Raw genomic sequence first — 19,815 nt, forward strand, 5'->3', positions numbered from 1 at the left:
CTGCTACCATAGAAGAAGAATGTAGACCAATAGTACTTTAACGATGTTCGCTGATCGTTTTCGTGTAAATCTTAGCATTGCTTTAGCCGTCAAGCTAAAGGTTTAGCGTCATACTGCCATATTTTCAGAGTAACAAAATATTTAAACGGTCTCGGATCATGGTGAGTATTTGAAAACATGTTTATTTAATGTGAAGCCTGTGATGTGGAAAGGTTAGCAAGCGTAATTTTGCCTATTGTGTTATACACGGGTGCTTACATCCGAGTAGCGTTGATCTTTTCTAAGGTCCATGGGTTTATCCAACGAGCAGCTAAGTCACCGTTATATCTGTAATTTTGTGCGCAACGTCTTAATGCAAAAGAAATCCCAAATCAAAGCAACGAAGCAAAGACTAAACAAAAAAACCCCCACAATGCGTTTTTAAGCTCTCTCTGCGTTCACTGCCTCTGCAAGTGTCAAACTTCCTCGCTTTAGCTGATGCTAACCAACATTAGCGCTTACGGTTCGTATATAAACACAACTGTCAGCCCTTCACTTTTGGTGCCGACAACATTTTGAGCATTTTCTACAGTTTGTGAAATGGTCGCCATTGGCATTACATGCCAGTAGTGTTCGCTAATTGACTTTACCGGGATTATATTTATTACAACGTTACTGCGTGGAAGTGATCATAGCGTATGCTTATGAACGTGAGTGGTAGGTGTTATTAGTGCGACTTTACCCTTAATTAGTTTTCCCACCGGAAGTAGAGTTGTTTATGCGACGTGATGGCTAGAGCAGTCCCAAACAATCGATCGCGTTTCTTAACAGACCAATTCTCTCCAAACTTTTAGGGTAAGCTAGACTAGAGATATGGTTGCAATAATACGAACAAGAGCGCAACAGCATATTGACAATGGCGAGAACTTTAATATTTACATTGTGTTAGTGCACCCATCGCTCCGCATCCTTAACGCTACATTGATGTCGAGAGTCTCTGACACAGCTGTGCTCTGCAGCACAGACACCCTGCTTATCTGTGATTCGGCCAGACTGGTGTTGAACTCCAAAGACATGCGCGGGGTTAGCTTAGTTGGCTGTTGGTGTGAGTGGTTGTCCGAGTCTCTCTAATAACCCTCCAACAGACTGGCGACCTGTCCAGGGTGTACTTTTGCCCTATGACAGCTGGAATACAACCTGAATAAAATAAGTAGGAGAAAATGAATGATGTTTATGAACTGTAGTTAATGTAGTCAGACAATAAGTTACCGAGCAACAGGCCACAAGTCTTGGTGCAGAATCATACTAAGATTTAAAAAATAAAATGTTGGCACTGGTGTTTGAAACAGTATACTGTCAGTAAGACTGGAGCAACTGCACACAACTGGAAACTAATAACTAGAGTAGTTAAGTAACATTTTGTTACTGCATCCATTTAGCCAGGTATAATTAGCATGTCTACATACATGTCATTTCTAATGTGGTCCTATGTGGTATGTTGTAGGACAGTGAAGTGTCTGACACTGACCATGTACCAGTGCCTGAGAACACTGGTATGGAGGGGGAGAACGCACCTCTTTACTGTATTTGTCGGAAACCAGACATCAACTGCTTCATGATGTAAGTACATATCAGTTTTATATTTGCAGTACGCGCAGTAGGGGTGGGCGCTAGCTTCAGCAATGTTATCAGAGATTTTTTTTTAAAATGAAGATCTTCTATTTCGAGAAAACTACCAATAAGGATATATGCACAGATATAGAAAACAATACTGTAACATTTTATTGATGCTTGCAGTTTGGAGGCAGCAGTATTTGCAAGTGTAACTAAATTCCAGGCATTTTCCATCCTTCTTTTCCTATCAGCTTTTTTCTAATTGTCAGTGTGAACCAAGGTGTCAGCAGCAGCATTATAGTGCAAAAGTAGTGACCCAGCATAGATCAAATGTAAGCACAAAAGTAGCCAAGGTAGTGTTTTTCCTGGAAATTTTAAGTGAAAGGATAAAGTAACTGCTTACCACTTTAGTTTAACAATGATTAATGAAATGTAACCGTGTAACTCATCAGCAGTCTGCACAGTATGGTCACATATTAAAACTGAAGAATATGTTGTACTTGTTGTAGTGTTTCATCATGGGTCCAGTTTTTACCCAGGTGCTTAAAGCCCTTCTTTACCCTCATGTAACACCAACAGTAATTTCCAACCACTATTTCCTGTTCCTGTCAGTCAAACAAACAGACGACAAACATCTTCTATAAACAGGAATAATGTCATTTTATCGGATTAGAAAACATCCAATCTAGCGTTGATATTACACTGCTGTTTAGTGTCTGGCTAATCTCAGTGTCACCAAAATATCTGCCCTACATGTCAAACAATGAGAGAACTTGAAACAGTAACATCACCTAGCAGCTTATTTTAATTAGTGCTAACGTTTTGTTTGCTGGCTAACATTGCTATTATTATAGTCACAGTTAATTGACTTTGAATAGCTTTATTTCAAAAGTAATTTTACAATTTCACAGCCATTTAGCTGTGTTAACTGTACATGCTGTAGGTCATAAGGCGTGCATGGATCATTTTTATAATCAGCCTCTTGTCTTTTGTCCACCACAGGCTTTGCCATGATAAATTGGTCAGTTGACAACCAGGAGCCGTACACCTTAACCTCAGAGGCCAGGACATCCAGGGGCAGTGTGAACACGCACTTGTTTAAATGGGACGCAAGACGGACTATAGAGGGCCACCCCCTTGCCAGACAACCAAGTGCTGTCCCTGTCCACGGCCAGTGTGAGAAGGACTCTCACTAAAGTCATCCCACACAAAGCTGCTGGACCAGACAATATACCTGGACGCGTGCTCGGAGCCCGTGCTGACCAGCTGACTGATGTCCTAGCGGGCATCTTTAACATCTCCCTGAGTCAAGCTGTTGTGCCACAGTGCTTTAAAACCACCACCATCATACCTGTCCCCAGACCTTCCCAAAGCCTAATTCCACAATGATTGCCTGAGCCTATTCTTGTTAAATGATGAAAAACTCAAAGGCACGTTTGGGCAGTGGATCTGTGTGAAATCAGCAGCTTGCAAAACTAAATCAAAATGTGTGCTATTGATTCTAAAAATAGAAATCACAATAAAGTTCAACATTTACTAAAACCGGAGCCTCGGAGTTTGAAGACAATGGACGATGCGATCTCATTGGCACTACACCTAGCCCTATCAAAACTGGATCAACGCAACACCCACCTAAGAATGCTGTTCACTGATTTCATCTTAGCATTCAACACCATCATTGCCCAGCAGCTGATCGGCAAGCTGGACCTGCTCAGACTAAGCAACTCCACCTGCAACAGGATGCTGGACTTCCTTACTTTGTATGAAAACGTAATAAATTGGTATTAGTATGTAAAAGCTGTGTTTGTCTGGCGCTTGAGCATTTTTGTTGTAAATTAGCATTTTCGTTCCCTTTTCACTGTGTGTATATTGTCCACTGCAGCAGCCTGGTAGGGGTGAGGAGCCATTTCTCTTGACTCGGTTTTCTCCTGTTTTTCACTTAGAAGGTCAGGTAAGTCTTTTGGTTGGTTATTTTTTATTTTTTTCTTATAGGGAAGTTCAGGGATGTTTAGGGGTTTGTTATTTTGGCATTGCTCACTGCCGATGTAAGTAAATGTCTGCATAGTGCTTTGAAAAGTACCGTAGCTTTCGGGTCATAAGCCGCTACTTTTTTTCCCACACTGTGAACACTGCGGCTTATACTGACGTGCGGCTAATGCATATTTTTTTTTCATGCGGCCATAAAAATTTTGCCTGGTAACAGTAGACCAATAAAACCTGGACCTGCATGCATCCGCATTCCTCTCATTAAGCAGGCATTAAAATCAAAAGTTACAATTCCATGAACAGCGTAAACATGTCCAAAACCAGTCAAGCCTACAGTCATTTTACATGAATGAAAATCAGTTAATAAAGGTGGGCGGATTGATCTGAGGTTGATCCCAACCTATAAGAATAATATGATCTTGATATAATATCCTTAAGTTGTTTGACAACATTCATTTGACAACATTCATTTCTGTACAATATAGTCTGGCTTTACCACAGTCTGCTAGAGGCGGGCGGATCAATCGATTGATACCAATCAGTATCAATAGTGTTATTGGCAATATTGATCCTGCATTTACTTGGTATTGGATCAATAATTGGCAGAAAGATTGCACCAGCTGTGGACTCATAACCCCTTTTGTGAGTGATTATCTAACATGCCAACATATCCTGCTGCTTTGGGCACATCTGTGATATGAAGATCACACAGTGATGTGCTTAAACAGAGAAGACTGAAGCCCAAAAGTCATATTTTAGATCACATATTCTCTTCCAGATCTCTGCCACTTTTTGATTAGTGGCAAATGACCCATGTAGGGTTGCTATAGTTTGATAGTAGTTTCAAGTTTATTTATTTATATAGTACTTTTAAAAACAACAGTTGTTGACCAAAGTACTGTACAGTAAAATAGTCAAAGCAGAAGACATACCAAATAAAATAGAATATAGATTAAGAGAAAATAGAATCATGGAATGAACAATAGAAATAGAGTCATCTTGATTTAAAAGCCAGAGAATAAAAGTGAGTCTTTTGACATGTTTTGAAAGTCTCAAGTGTTGGAGAGGTCCTGATATGCAAGGGCAATGAGTACACTGCTGTGGCATAATAAACCGTTTCAACTTATAATAATAATAATATGATCTTGGTATAATGTCCTTGAGTTGTTTGACAACATTTGTGTGATGTGTATAACCACAGTCGATCCAGATATTGATATTATCAGTACCAGTGTTGGTATTAGTAGACTGATATACTTTGTTTGTATCCTCTAAGTTCAGTATGTGTACCACTGAACTGGGTCAAATACATAAAAAAGACTACCTCAAACATCTTCTATGAAAAATGTTGAAACCTTTTTGTCTTGACTGCAGTGTTTTGTTTTTTTTTAATTATTTACAGCCTATATCACATTTAAACAACAGAAGCTGAATGAAAGTGTGTTAGTGACAGGCACATTTAAATTCCAGGTCTCCAAAAAACAACAACACAGTTTTGAAATACACAAAAAGCTAAAAGGAGTGTTTCTGTTCCTGTTTTTGCTTATGAGACTATATATAGATGACATTTACTGCTGAATGAAATGGCTATGTACGAGTTTAAATTGGTTTATCCACTCAAAATCTGGGACAAGCTGGAATCTCAGTGATCTTGACATCAAGGTCAGGGCAGAGGTCAAATTTTCTGAAGATCTTGTGAATGTGATTACTCCAGAAGGGGATCACTTAGGATTCACAAAATGATACCACAGATGGAGTTTGAATCCTGCTGACATCCACGTCAAGGTCAGAGGTCAGTTTACTGAAAATCAACCAAATCACCACTGGGTTTACTTTTACTGTCTTCCTGTTTCTAGCTGGGAAGAATGGTAACTGCGGATGAGAGAACATTATTATTATTAGTAGTAGAAGTAGTTGGAGGAGAAGGAGAAGGAGCAGTACTTAATGTATGCTAGTTGTCCATTGATGTGCCAATTTTGTGATCAAGTTCAACGCCTTCGTTTTGCGGAAGCGCTGCTCAGTTTGCATGAGTAAGTTCGCCGTTTCTTCCTTTTATTGTGAAAAGCTTGAAGCGGAAATGTCGTCGTTATCGTTGCCCGCCAGAGGCAGAGGAGTCGGCTGTCTCCGGTGCAGACGATCGAAAGATGGAGCGGACAACGCTGCTGCTGCTGCTGCTCGGACTCGCAGTGTCGTGCCGGGCACAGTTTGCTCCACCCACGGTGAACATCAGTCTGGATGAAGATCCAGCAGTGCGATGGATGCCTCTTGCGAAAGTCTTCGACATAGACTACGTGAATAAAGCTGCTGTAGAGGTCATTGAGTAAGTTTGCCAGAAAGTATGCAACAAAAAAGTGCCACTTGCGAACTTTATCTTCGAAGTGGGTTTCGGGGGGTTGTTGGAGTTTGAAGGGTTACTTTAAACATGCAGCTGTTTCAGCGCAGATTACAAAATCCGTGGTCTTAAATGGGGTTGGTGACGTATTGCGTTAGGTTGCTCAAAGCGATTAACATGTTTAAAGTACTCGGTAATTCGACATCATTGTTTGCTTGATCTTGTGTAACGATGCGATTTAAAAGTGATCTTCACATAATATTGCTACCGGAAGAAAGCAGGGGTCGCTCTCATGAGGTCCTCCTGGCAGATTTTCTGAAGGTTTTCTTGACCTTTTGTTTGCGACAGTACTATTTTTTTTTATTTAGGTTGTGCAATCAAAAAGTGGTTCCCGTGTGATTCACACGGGAGGCATAGGAAGTTAAAACAATAACTGCCTATGCCTCCAAGCAGTTATTGTTTTAACTTCCTATGCCTCCCGTGTGATTCACACGGGAGGCATAGGAAGTTAAAACATAGCATAGCATAGGAAGTTAAAACAATAACTGCCTATGCCTCCAAGCAGTTATTGTTTTAACTGACATCAAGCTCATTGGCAGGAGAACCAGACACAAGGCTTACAAGAAAAACTGGGTTTCTACACGCGGTTTTACCAACGTTTAAATTCTGTGAAATGTTAAGAATGCATGTCAGTATTAAAAGTTGCCACATTATGTCTTAATTAAACCTGGGGTCTGTTTAACATGAATGACTGGGTGGCCGGTAACACTGATGTTATAGAGTGTTACCAGAGTGAAAGGGCCGAGCAGCTAGTTGTTACTGTTTTATTACTATATCTGGCGAGTACACACCTGTAAATTTATGACTGGATGTTGTGAAAGGCAGTTTTATTCAAAGGGGGGAAGTGGGAGTCCCTTTTACATGAGGTGTCTTCAAGGCTGTGATTGCTCTCACAAACACGTTCACACTTACAAGTAAAGATCTGCTAGTATACTTGTCATCCATCAACTGTCAGCGCCTGCAGCACCTGTATTTTCCTGATAGTTTGACCGGTTGGAAATTCGAGCAGCAAGAATCCAGTTAAACTAGAAACTGCTTTTCAATTTTAGTACCATGGTCCTTTGAATGTTTTTGGATTTGTGTTTATTCTTTTTGGTTTCACTGCTGCTTTAGTGCTCTTAGCTTTTGATAGTTGTCAGGAGTTTTTTGGTTTCTGTTTTGTTTTCATCATCATTTTGTTCATTTGGATTTTGTTCTTGTTGCATTTAGAGATCTAGTTAATGTTTAAGTCAGATTCTTGGTAATGTAACAAGATTAGAATTTTATGGCTCTGGTCTTGTGACATTACTATCTTCCTGGGTGTGTGTTTTGCTTTATGTCTTATTTAAGTTTTGGTTTCTGTCACATTTTTTTGTTCCTCCTTCTGTCTGATTTTTCTGTTGGTGATATATTAACATGTTCAGTGTGAACCCTCTCGTTTTGTGGGCTGTTTCCTGTTCTGCTTTGACTTTGGCTTTCTCTCGAGCCATGTTTTGGTGTTATTTCCCGTTTGTCCATTTGTGGTTGTTACTTTCGCCCGTGTCTCCTTCAGCTTGTGCTTATCAGCCCCGGTCAGCCCTCTGGTTTTGAAAACATTTTGTTGTGTCCTTTGTGGACTCTATTATCAGCTATTATCTACAGCATTTTTCTGTTGCCTGGTGTTTCTTTAATTTACAGTATGTTTGACCCCTTAGAACCACTGTACCCAAGGTGTACCCCAGCATTTGGGCATTTTAACTTAATCGTGATTTTCATACATAATACAGACTTTAATAGAGTAAACTGTAAAATTTAATTTTGTAGTCTGCTTACTACCTGTTTTTTGGGGGGTTGGATTCTTAATACTTAGCTCTAACATATAACGGTTTCCAGTGAAAATCGAAAACTTTATTGATTCGTTGACTTTATTGACTTTATCGGACTCGTGTCTCCTTCATTCGCCTGTGATCTAAAAATAGCAGCAGCCCTGCGTTTCACAGGCGTATGAGAAACTTAACTTGAAGGGGAGGACGGACAAAATGTAATCATAATGGCTTTTGATTTCCTTACGCCACACCACTTTAAGCTACATGTAGTCGGTGTATTAGAAAGTGGGTTAGCTGTGTGAAGATACTGATGCGAGCAGTGCCTAAGCTAAGCAATGCACTGTAGTGCATGTATGTAGGGAACCACTGTTAGCCACTTAAACACAGGCTGCCTGAAAAACGCCAAGGCAGTCAGTCCAGGGGAAGCATTGCAGGCACTACACACAACTCGCTCTACAGCAGAAAAGCAGAGTATCTTCAGAGATTGACACCATCAAACTCACACTATGTTGCTTTGAGACACCAAAACACAAAGAGCATTGAGCCTCACAAAGGATTATTTTATGTACAGTGTTTTTTTTATTGTGTTTTTGTTGCTTTTTTCCCATCCATTGTTTGAGTAGTTGCAAAGGACAACTCACTGAAACCCTCACAGCACAGATTAAACTTAACCTCCTCTCTCATTGCTTTATCTTATTTCTGCCTTTGCTGTGTTGTCATGTTTATCTTCCACTACATCTCTGCTGACAGGGATTGCAGACCAACATGCTAAATTTGCTTTCTTTGCTCCAGTTCCACGATTCCAAAATGGTTGCATCATGCAGTCAAACCTATTGTGATGGCCCTGGAAAAGTACGTTCCTCAGCCATATGCGGGGGAGATCCGCGGCCTGGCCTCACACTTGGGAGGAACGCTGTCCGATGTCATCCTGCTCAACTTTGCCTATGAAGTATCCGCGTATGTGTGATTTTTAAATCCACCTAGACATTTGTAGTGAAGCCCAACAGTGCCGAACAAAAGTTCAATCCTCTCATGCACACTAAACAACTTCATCCACTTCCAGATTCTGCACAAGCATCGTGGCTCAGGACACAAAGGGGCACGTGTACCACGGCAGGAACCTCGATTACCCGCATCCTGTTCTGAAGAATCTGACTTTTAACGCAGTCTTCCTCAAGAATGGAAAGGTACATCATGCATTAGCAGGTGCACAGCTAAAGTAATTACGTAGCAACTTGAATTTTTCGGACATTAAATCTAGTTTGTGTTTTATTGACACACCATTTCAGGAGGTATACCGTGGAACTTCGTTTGCGGGCTATGTCGGGCTATGGACGGGACAAAGCCCTAACAAGTTTACTGTCTCAGGTGACCAGCGAGGTAAGACCACACATGGCTGTGGAAAAGGTAGCATCTTCATTTTTCTTCTTGTCTCCAAGCTTGTTTTTTTTTCCTAAGGAACTGAACACTGGTATAACTGGTGGAAAAACATCGTCTCTGCTTTCCTGTATAAGAGATCCCCCGTTAGTTGGCTGGTGAGGGAGGTGAGAAAAGTTAGTGTAGGGAAAAAGAAAAAAAAAAAATTGACAATATGCGGAAGTGAAAGTATTCTTTGTGTGGCCTGACAGACACTGGAGGAAGCAGAGGACTTTCAGGATGCAGTCATGCGTCTTTCAAAAGTCCCCATCATCACTGGGGTGTATTACATAGTCGGCGGGGTGCGGGCCGGGGAAGGGGTCGTGATCACCAGAGATCGAGAGGGCCCTGCTGATATCTGGCCTCTGGAAACTGCGAAGGGAGGGTAGGTGAAAAAAAAAAGATCTGAGGAGGAGGATGGAAAATGATTGTATCGCTCAGTAAGCATTTCAATGTGTGTTTTGGGGATTGCTTTCAGATGGTTCAGAGTGGAGACAAACTTTGACCACTGGCTTCCTCCTCCTGCTAAAGATCATCGGAGGTGAGTCATGTCTCATGATGAGCACGCTTGCTGTGTTGCTGCTGCTGTTATTACACTGCTGCTGTGTGCTCATTTCTTAGAGAAGCGGCTAACAAAGCTCTAAATGCTACTGGCCAGGCGCACATCAATATGAATACACTCTATCAGGTAAGTCAGCTAACCTCAACCTTGGTTCACGAAGTCACACTTCTGGTAATCAGAGACGATGTACGGGCTTATAACTCTGTCTCTTCCTCCAGGTTTTGTCCCTGAATCCAGTGTGTAATGGGTAAGAAGGACGTTATTCCTGTTTGATGCCCTTATTTGTCCTCCAGCAACTCTATAAATGCTGGTGTTGCTTAGATGGGATAGTTCACTTAGTGTGTTCATCACTTTTACTTCCCCTTTTCCAACTTCAGCGGTTATGTCAGTGGGCCCTTCGTTGACATGTAGCACATACACTGTATTGCCAAACGAATTCGATCACCCATCCAAATGATTGAGTTCAGGTGTTCCAATCACGTCCATGGCCACAGGTGTATAAAATCAAACACCTAGGCATGGAGGCCACTTCTACAAACATTTGTCAAAGAATGGCTCCCTCTCAGGAGCTCAGTGAATCCCAGTGTGGTACTGTGATAGGATGCCAGCTGTGCAGCAAATCCAGACGTGAAATTTCCTCACAATTCAAAATTCCACAGTCAACTGTTAGTGGTATTATAACAGTGTGTAAATGATTGGGAACGACGGCAGCTCAGCCATGAAGTGATAGGCCACGCATTGTTGGGATTGTGGGATCGTTGTTTAGAAGTTGGGCTCAACTCTTTACTTCCAGTGAAAGGAACTCTTCATGCTCCAACATACCAAGAGATTTTGGATGATTCCATGCGCCCAACTTTGAGGGGACAGTTTGGGGATGGATCCTTCCTGTTACAACATGACTGTGCACCAGCACACAAAACAATGTCCATGAAGACACAGATGAGCAAGTTTTGTGTGGGAGATCTTAACTGGCCTGCACAGAGTCCCGACCAAATCTGATAGGACACCTTTGGGTTGAATTAGAGTGGAGAGTGCGAGCCAGGCCTTCTCATCCAACATCAATGTCTGACTTCACTGACATCACATTAAACCCTATGGATTAAGAATGGGATGTCACTCAAATTCATATGTGTGTTAAAGCAGAGTGAATACTTTTGTCAGTATAGTGTAGCGGGTAGATTACAGAGAAACAATAGCTGAATGAATATCTTGATGTCTATTTTTCTGTTTATAAAAAATAAAACCTCATGCAATGAATCGCATTAAATAGTGACCGTCGTCTGTCTTAATATCCTCCCAGAATTACTGTTTACACGACAGTGATGAGCGCAGCAGCCCCTGAGAAGTACATCACACTCCTTCGGCTGCAGGTAATTCAGTTTACACCTTAAACATTTATGCTCAATGAGGCGGTGATAATGTCAATGAAAAAAAAAATATAACATTTACTCACTTGTCTCTTCAAATCTTTTTCAAGGACTGCAACAAGACAGACTGAGCTGACAGAGGTGGAGCAGTAAAAGACACAGACTCCTTTTTCTTGCGGCAGGCGGCGATCTTCACGACTACTTGGAGACTGCGCGATCAATGAGATGACAAGGGAATGCACCTGAAATATTCAGCGACACTGTGCTAGTGCCTTTAATAGAATAACATTTGCTGTGATTGTTTTTGTCATTTTATGCACCTTATCTTCCAATAAACCGTGGCTTTATTTTAATCTGTTTTTATTGTCCTCACTTTATAAGCAAGACGAGAAGGACGCCCTGCTGGTTTCACGTCGTTAACTGCCAAGTGCAACAGATCATGCGATGCAGTGCGCTCATGTTGTTTGCATGTTGTTTGTTATTTATATGAAAACCATGCACGCACACTCAAACCCTATTAGTTTGTGTTTCTAATGTGTCTATTCAGAAGGTGGCGGTGTACAGTTTTAGCTATCAGTTTATTGGTGTCCAGAACGTTTGGTCCTCTATTATAACCAGATCAAAGAATGGAAGGTGAAGAGAAATGCTTTTCTAGTCTTGTTTTTGGTGTTGATCTATCACAGCATAATGTGTAAAATGTACCTGCAGGGCGCACTTTGAAGTGCACATGTTCATGTTCGTTACTAAAATTAACATTACCACGCTAGCGAGAGGTTGCGGGTGGAAAAATCAGAGTCAGCTTTCATGTTTTGGTGACCCAAAACATACTAAAACCCTGGTGCCAGCTGGAGGAAAGACGCCTATGCTCTAACCTTTATTCCAGAGAGTTGATCAAGATCTGCTAAATCCTGAGATAAGACATGCGAAAAATAATAACTTCTGCATTTCCAAATGGCGCAATAGTGAGTCAACTGGCACACAACAAGCAAATTCACATATTTCTAAGTTAAAAAAGGTGAACTCTACCCAGCAGGCTTAAACGTGTGAGGAAACACACGCATGAGTGGTCATAGGACGAAAGAGTGCGATCACAGGCACACACATTTGTTTATTAAAATCAGACGGAGAGGAGACTGTGGAAAGACTGGGAACAGAACTGGGCTTGCTAGATTATAGTGAGACAACTGCATTCAACTATGAGGTAGGAGAGAAAAGACGATACGAGGGATGCCAAGCTCATTTTATGTCACCGGCCACATACAGCCCACTTTGAAACCCCCCTTTATGTCAGTGTAAAGAAGTTTAACTACTCGTTTAATTGATGGGATATCGTCTTTTTTTTTATAATATAAAAAGTGTAATTTCAGCAGTACGTCTTACTTTTTATTGCACGATAAAGATGTGCCTCTGTAGTAGATGAAAGAAATCTGTCAGCGTGGTTCTTTGAGCTTAAATGTAAGAAGTAAATTTTAAAATACAGAAATTATTTTGGTTTAGTATGAATGCTCACGGGGAGGTCTTTATTGATAGAAAAAGCTGTAAAACCTGTGAAAGTACAGTTAAAATTAAAAAAATGATGTCCTCCTTCATGATGATGTTATTTGAGTCTTTGCTGGGCTGATTTTGCCCCCCGGGCCCTCTGTTGTATGATACAGTCATAATGAGTAAGGCTGAACACTGGGGAAAGTAATGTTTTCGTAACTACTGTTAGATGTCATAAACAACAGAGCACGCGCTTGTTAGTCACAGGAACTTTGACTGTGACATGATACAAGGAAAGAGTAGCAGGAGTAAAGATCATACCGGAGCAGGAAGAGCATCACTGTGCACCAGACCTGACAGCCTGGACAGGGTTTCTCCAGGAGATGGCAGTAGTGCACCACATAAGGTGCCATTAAAACCCCTCAGAGGAAGAAGACAATCACTTCTTCTCCTGTCGCCAGGATCACATGATATGACAAAGCAGCTAGCTGCTTCCTGTGAACGCCGCTTCCCAATTTCCATTCTGACGGCCGCACAGACTTGCGACTACAGTTTCATCCGAGATGCTGGCCCTTATAAACAGGCTCTTGGACTGGTTCAGGTCCCTCTTTTGGAAAGAAGAGATGGAGCTTACTTTAGTGGGACTTCAGTACTCCGGAAAAACCACATTCGTCAATGTGATAGCGGTAAGCAGCTGACGATTGCGAAGTCGCACAGTCACAGTGCGGGCCCAGGCTGTTACCTTATATAGGTCGCAGAAGGAGGTTTCAGTACGTGCTGTGTATAACTTTTACTTGTCTGCATTTCTACACCGTAACTTCTAAAGATAATGCGACATGGCTGCTTAGCCGGGTCCCAAAGCTACAAGTGTACCGCAGTAGCTGCAGCATTAGCTGCGGTACTCCCTGTCGTTGTTTTGCTAGCTGTGGTGACGAACTTGGTTGGTATGATATGCGCTTACGTGTGAAACGGTCATGTGAACGGAGCCGTCAGTGCTTTCGTTGCTGCCAATGTGTCAACACAAGCGGTATGTCGACAACACGGGCTGTTATTTGGTTTTGAACACAGTCTGCCTCGTCATGTTGCTAGCAGGGTGTACCGGGGGGACGACGACACTTGAGTAATCATGGCTGCAGGCTGCCAGTTGCGAATACTTGCATAGTCTGTCATCAAAATATTTCCTAATCTTTCAAAGTGACATCCTGTAAGCGCACAAGAGCAGTCTTCCCACTTCCTTTCGTTTGAGTTGTATTTTTTATGGCTTGTTGTCATGCAGCAGGCAGCGTGGACGCTATAAAAGTTAATCCCTCACTTTGTTGTTGTGTCTGACAGTCACAGTGACAGTTGTGGGCGGATGTGAGGTTAGTGATGATTCCACGTTTGATTGTGTCATGCCATGGTGTCATTTTTAAGAAGGTCTCGAGTCATTTTCCCTCACACATTGATTGCATACATGACAGTTTAGACCGTTTTGCATATGTAAATCTGTTGACCTCTTATACATTTTCCTCGCATCTTTCTAAACGTACAAAGTTCTCACTGCTGAGTCATGACCTCAGTCGATGTAAGACTGTGTTGTACTGACCAAAACAGTTTCCCATTTAGAATTAAAGTATTTAGTGCTTTAAACCTGTGGAATGTGTGATCACGGTGCAAAGGTTGGTATCAGAAAGCGTGGTTATTACAGGAGGTATGTGAGCAGTTTACACATTTTTGTTGTTTTGGTTCTCTGTTCCTGCATGTTTAGTTTGAAATAATAAAGTACATCCAAGTGCCACGTCATAGTGTGTCAGAGTTGAGGGCTTCAAAAGTATTTGGATTCTTGGATATTAAGTTAAAAGTGGCCAGGCTAAAGATGTGAATATACATAAACAAAGGATAATCAAAGGTCTGTCAAAGGTAGGTTGTTGGGCATAATCACCAGGTCAGGTGATCACATCTTGTGGATGCCTGGGACAAGAATGCTCTTCAGGATGTAGACTACATAAATGTTTTTTTTCTTTGTCAGTGGGTGAGACAAATCTTTGAGATCAGAACCTCAGTACAGAATGCAACCTCATGCTAAGCATTCAAAAACACAGAGATTGGGTAAAGCTGTGAAACAAAGTACATTGAAAGGCAAGTGTGAAGAAAGTGGGAGACCTTGAGAGCCAAAGCATACCCACCCCTTATTTGGCAAGCCTGATGGTGCTGTTATGGTTGTCTGGGGAACTGGCATACTGACATTTATTGATGATTGCTGTCAGAAGCAGCAGTGTTAATGTAGAAGCTTATAGGAGGATTTTTGTGTTTTTTAGATCCCACCAGTTTCACTGGACCTCTATTCATAATTAAATGTAAAGAGGTGCAATATCCATGCCTGGCTGAGTCACTCCTGATCTCGATGACTGGCCAAAGAGCAGAGTAAAGAGAGAAAGACCTTGTAGCAACCCAAAGCTGCTAGCTGCAGTGAAGGCCTGGGAGAATCACCAGGGAAGATGCAAGCAGTGTGCTTGTGTCTGTGGGTTCAGATACTGGCTGCAGTAAAGTTTGTCTTCATGTGAATGTGTCCAATTTTTTTTAACCTTTAGACCATTTCCATCCAATTTCATTTTCCAGTGATGCAAACCCACTCCAATTACAGCTGAAACCTCATGACTTTATTCTTTATCCATTATTGTATTTCATATTGATTGAGCTGAAACAAAACACGAAGCAGTCCGATTACTTGTGATGTGAACTTTGTGCTGACACGTCGATGGCACCATCTTATGATTCATGGAGTGAAAATGGCAAATGCTCAGATTCAGCTAGAAGAAAATAACCCTTGTAATTCAATTATTTCCCAATTTAATCATGCACAGAAGTGACTTGTATGCACAGTGTTTTTCATGTGGCTTTTAGATCGGATTAAAGCATGCTGACTTCAAAAAGGAAGCATGCAGTCTTGACTAATATGAGATTGTCCTTTGTCTGCCATTTGTCTCGTGCAGTCAGGACAGTTCAGTGAAGACATGATCCCCACAGTTGGTTTCAACATGCGGAAGGTTACTAAAGGCAATGTGACAATAAAGGTAAGCTAGCAAAAATGGGTATGCAGCTGGTTGCTAAGTAAAAATATAAATGGGACTATTTATAAAGTTTACAGATAAAATGGTGTGCGTGTGCATGTCGTTTCTGACTCGATTTTGTGCTTTCTTGTGTCAGATATGGGACATAGGTGGACAGCCCCGCTTCAGAAGCATGTGGGAGCGCTACTGTAGAGGAGTCAATGCTATTGTGTAAGTGTGTTGCCAAAAAGGTACAGCATGTTCCCTTTGTGGCTGCATGAAAAATGTAGCAAATTGCACATTAATATTCAGAAATGCCTTGTTTCAGTGAGCTCTAATTTGATTATCTCTCCCCATCCTTAGTTACATGGTGGACGCAGCAGACCGAGAGAAGATAGAAGCTTCCAGAAATGAACTGCACAACCTTTTAGACAAACCACAGCTACAAGGAATTCCAGTAAGAGACCTCTTGTTAATTTTTTTTTTTAATCACCAGAAGCTTGTGGTGTTACAGCAAGCACTCGATGATCAGGATCCAGTGACAGTCACAAGCAGTCATTAAAGTCATAGTAAGCAATTGCAGAAAGCCATTTGTTGCAGTGACTCAGGCTTGATGATGTTACACTTGTTGGTAATATGAAACAGAGCTTGAATTATGGATGTATTTTCTTTTCATTGAGTTGACGGAGTGCGATTTGATGAATCCATAAGATTTCCTGCTTCCTCGACTCAACACTTCACGCAGGCAGTTTATTTTGCCTTAACAGTAAAGATTGTGTGACGGTTGAGGCATGTGATTGAGTGAAGAGAGTGAAAATGCTGATACATTGCTGCATTAGGTATTGATCAGCCCTGTCTTTCTTTTCCAGGTGCTAGTCCTTGGTAACAAACGAGACCTACCCAATGCACTTGATGAGAAGCAGCTTATTGAAAAAATGTAAGAAATGAACTCCTGCCAAATGTTCTGTTAGTGGTGTTGTTACATAACAAGTGTCTACTTGACCAGTGTTTGATGATTCCTAATAACCCCATAGACTTTTTCTAAGATGAACATGGATTACAAGTTTGAAAATTGAGGCCGCTGCATTCTTTCTGATAGCCAGCAGGGGTCCTTGTTTGCAAAAAATATATTATATATATTTCCATACTCCTCAATTGCTGTGACCTGAGTAAACAATTTTCTTATGAGTTTATGATCCCATCACTAGTTTCATTAAAAAAAAATTCAATCCACTTTCATGTAAAATTTGTAATTTACGGTCACAATTATTAACTTGTATGATAAAGTAGGGTGTGCTTTAGGGCGGGGCTTCACACTGTACATGCATACAGTGTGCTTGGTTTCTCAGTCAGATCTACCTCTTGCTCATCATGGTTCAAGAAACCAAACCAGGTCGATTCTTGAAAACTGGACTTGAGAAGCTGATGGGTAACATTGCAGTTTATACAGTCTATGGGATTTTTGCGAATGTCAATCTGTAAGATAAGCTAGTGACTGATGCGGTGGTCACGTGTCCATGGACTACTACCATTTGAATTTCACATTTCTCACTTTCCTCATTACAGGAATCTATCTGCCATTCAGGACCGAGAGATCTGCTGCTACTCTGTGTCCTGCAAAGAGAAAGACAACATAGGTAAGTATCTGAGGATTTGTGGAAGTCATGAAATGATCATTCAGGGGTTTAAAAGAGCTTGAATCAACTTAACCTTCATTTTCAGTCTCAGGTTAATGTCAGGCATTGTTGGCAGTGCTGTGACTATTCTGTTGAAAATGACGTTATCTCGGCATTATCTTTAATGCAGCATAACTGAAATGAAGCTCAGTATACATGGGATGTAGGCAGTTACATAAAGTATTTAGTCTGTTGATATGGATTATGATTTGTTCTCATATTCTAACCAGGTATTATTCTAGATGATAGAGAGGCATAGCATGCAGAACTATTCTTTATAGTCATCAGTTAGGTCCTCTTTCAGCCTTCAGGGTTGATTTGGTTGATATCTTGTGGTTTCCTTTTGTCTGTCATGCTGATTAAAGTGCAGAAGACAGCTCAAACAGCAAGACAATCTGATGTAGAAGGAATGAATACATGCATAAAGGAATAGCATTTATGATACAAAGAAATTAATAAAGTGAGCAGACCAAGAAATCCATTGTGGCCCTCATCAGTTTAAGTGTACTGCCTAATGCTTCACCGATAGTGTTTGCTTGAGTGTTAAAGATCTGTTGACTGTTCCTCCTCCCCCCGCAGATATCACACTGCAGTGGCTCATCCAGCATTCAAAGTCACGGAGAAGCTGAAAGTAAAGCCCCGCCCTCCTCTCCCTCCCGGTCGCAGCTCTGGCCTCAGCCCCACTTTACGGTCATGGGTCCTTGACAGTCAATCCCTTCCACTGCCTCTGTGACGTATTCCAGCTCTCTCCGCTCACTATTGTCGCCACGCGCACCATCCACTACACTACCATAGATGTGTAGCCTCCCCCTGTACAGCACTACCACCACCCTAAAACCATCTGGAGTCTTGAAAAGTTGTCTCACTACTGTGCTAGCAGGTGGATTGTTCATACCCATCATGCCTTATCACTCATCATTACAGACATGATGTGGGTCTGTGTACATCATGGAGTTTTTCTTTTAAATGTTGCAGTATACTGTTCCCCAGCTACATTAGGATGGAGCTCCTCTAATCCCACAATCAAACATGTGCTCTGTTGCCTGTCAACATTTGGTGTTTACGTGACATTGTGCGATTGTAGTTTTTAAACAGTTATTTGCCAAATGGTGATGATGATGATGGTCACTTGTGCTAAATGCCTTCAATTCCTGATAATCTCTTTAGCAATGTAGCCTGCGTTTTTATTTGCTGGTGTATGGAAGCGCTGTTCTAATAAATGACTTGAATCAAAGTTTACACGTAACATAACGATCAATAGAAGGTAAGACTTTTAAGTGGCGGCTGCGTCTGGGGCAAAAATCCTGAGCAAAGTTTTAAGTGCCTTCAGCTGAGAGCGTTCCCGATCAGACAGTTATTGCCCAACGCAGTTTTTGAAGCCTCTATTATAAACAAACACTCAGTACAGACACAGCAGAAATCCCTTGATTACACTTAACGCCGCCTCTCGACAATCTCATTCTGTTTTGTAATCACACAAACGCATTACGACGTCTGAGGAAAAAGGCAGTGCCGGGCTAACGCTGAGGATGAAGTAATGAATGAGTGACGAGCGAGTGAGACAATGTTACATGTTGTTTGGTTGCTGGGTACTTTGAAGCCTGCAGGCTGTGAATTCTTATGTAGCTTTTTGAAGCGTAACTTTTTCTTGCAGTTCTCAGGTCGTTCTCAGTCTGAGCGCAGCGTGGGCGTGCCCGAGTCTGTGTGTCTATAATCTTCTTGTTTGAGTTGGATAAGTGGAAGGCAGTGTTAGCTGTGATGATGGAGCACACTGAGAACAGAGGGCAGTCCATGAGTTCAGAGTGTTGAATGCTTGATGTCGTCCATTCTTTGCGATACTCTTATCTGAGTCCTGATTTTCTTTTTTCTTGTTCTTGTGAAAGCCTTAGCAGTCCAAGGACAGTACTGTGTCCTCAGAAAACGACATATTGATTGACGAGCAGTGTCCTTGCAGCGAAAAGACAATGACCCCCCCCCCTGGCTAAAAAAAAAAAAAAAAAAAAAAGTATGAGCACTGTATACTATTAATCCACCCCCTGCTTGGCCAGTACATCACTATGAAATGTCTTTTTCTTCTGGTTTTCTATGCCCCCCCTCCCCCCAGTTTAAAGTGACCTATTCCTTCTGCTCCCATATTTGTATGTAGGCCTGCTCGGCTCGTGTATTTCACTGCAATACCGTCGACAAGTCCATCACGCTCCGTTGTCTCACATTGTTTTTCAGCGTCTGTTGGAAATCGTCGTAATCATAGATGTCGATTGTTGGGACCACAGCAGCGGTGAGGGGCTGTATAATCTGGTGACTGTATGGGAAATTTGGGGAAAGCTTTTGTTAACTGTGTAATAATCTAGCCTATTTGCAATTTGTATGTGCATGTGCTCAACTTATTCACATTCAACTGCAGACTTTGTAAATAAGAAGTTGGCGTTTTTATTCCAACAAATGCTCTGTAGATGTCATGCATTCTTTCCCTGTGATTGCTAATAAATTTGTTTTTATTTTTAAGGATTTTAAGTGTGGCATCACTT

At 41.5% G+C, this 19,815-nt stretch overlaps 2 protein-coding genes and 1 long non-coding RNA gene across 3 annotated transcripts; all 3 read left to right on the top strand.

Annotated features, from left to right (window-relative positions):
- The first annotated feature begins 66 nt into the window (after positions 1-66).
- LOC146386498 (uncharacterized) lies at positions 67-4,947 on the top strand. The gene is made up of 3 exons (XR_014800228.1): positions 67-161; positions 1,484-1,599; positions 2,596-4,947. It is a non-coding gene; the product is annotated as an uncharacterized LOC146386498 (long non-coding RNA).
- Positions 4,948-5,644: 697 nt separating this feature from the next.
- On the top strand, positions 5,645-11,453 carry LOC146386499 (N-acylethanolamine-hydrolyzing acid amidase-like). Its single transcript, XM_084927588.1, has 11 exons — positions 5,645-5,899; positions 8,548-8,712; positions 8,819-8,942; positions 9,045-9,135; positions 9,214-9,299; positions 9,384-9,556; positions 9,650-9,712; positions 9,793-9,859; positions 9,952-9,980; positions 11,034-11,103; positions 11,211-11,453. The coding sequence occupies exons 1-11, from the start codon at positions 5,724-5,726 to the stop codon at positions 11,229-11,231; spliced, it is 1,065 nt and encodes a 354-aa protein (XP_084783714.1). The 5' UTR covers positions 5,645-5,723; the 3' UTR covers positions 11,232-11,453.
- A 1,574-nt stretch (positions 11,454-13,027) lies between these two features.
- LOC146386500 (ADP-ribosylation factor-like protein 8B) lies at positions 13,028-19,795 on the top strand. The gene is made up of 7 exons (XM_084927589.1): positions 13,028-13,268; positions 15,555-15,635; positions 15,769-15,842; positions 15,975-16,068; positions 16,481-16,548; positions 17,178-17,248; positions 17,867-19,795. Exons 1-7 carry the CDS (start codon positions 13,146-13,148, stop codon positions 17,914-17,916), a joined length of 561 nt encoding a protein of 186 aa, XP_084783715.1. The 5' UTR covers positions 13,028-13,145; the 3' UTR covers positions 17,917-19,795.
- Positions 19,796-19,815: the final 20 nt, after the last annotated feature.

Source organism: Perissodus microlepis, chromosome 5 (assembly GCF_051167445.1).
Source record: "Perissodus microlepis isolate ML-2025 ecotype Zambia chromosome 5, ASM5116744v1, whole genome shotgun sequence".
Classification (NCBI taxonomy): domain Eukaryota; kingdom Metazoa; phylum Chordata; class Actinopteri; order Cichliformes; family Cichlidae; genus Perissodus; species Perissodus microlepis.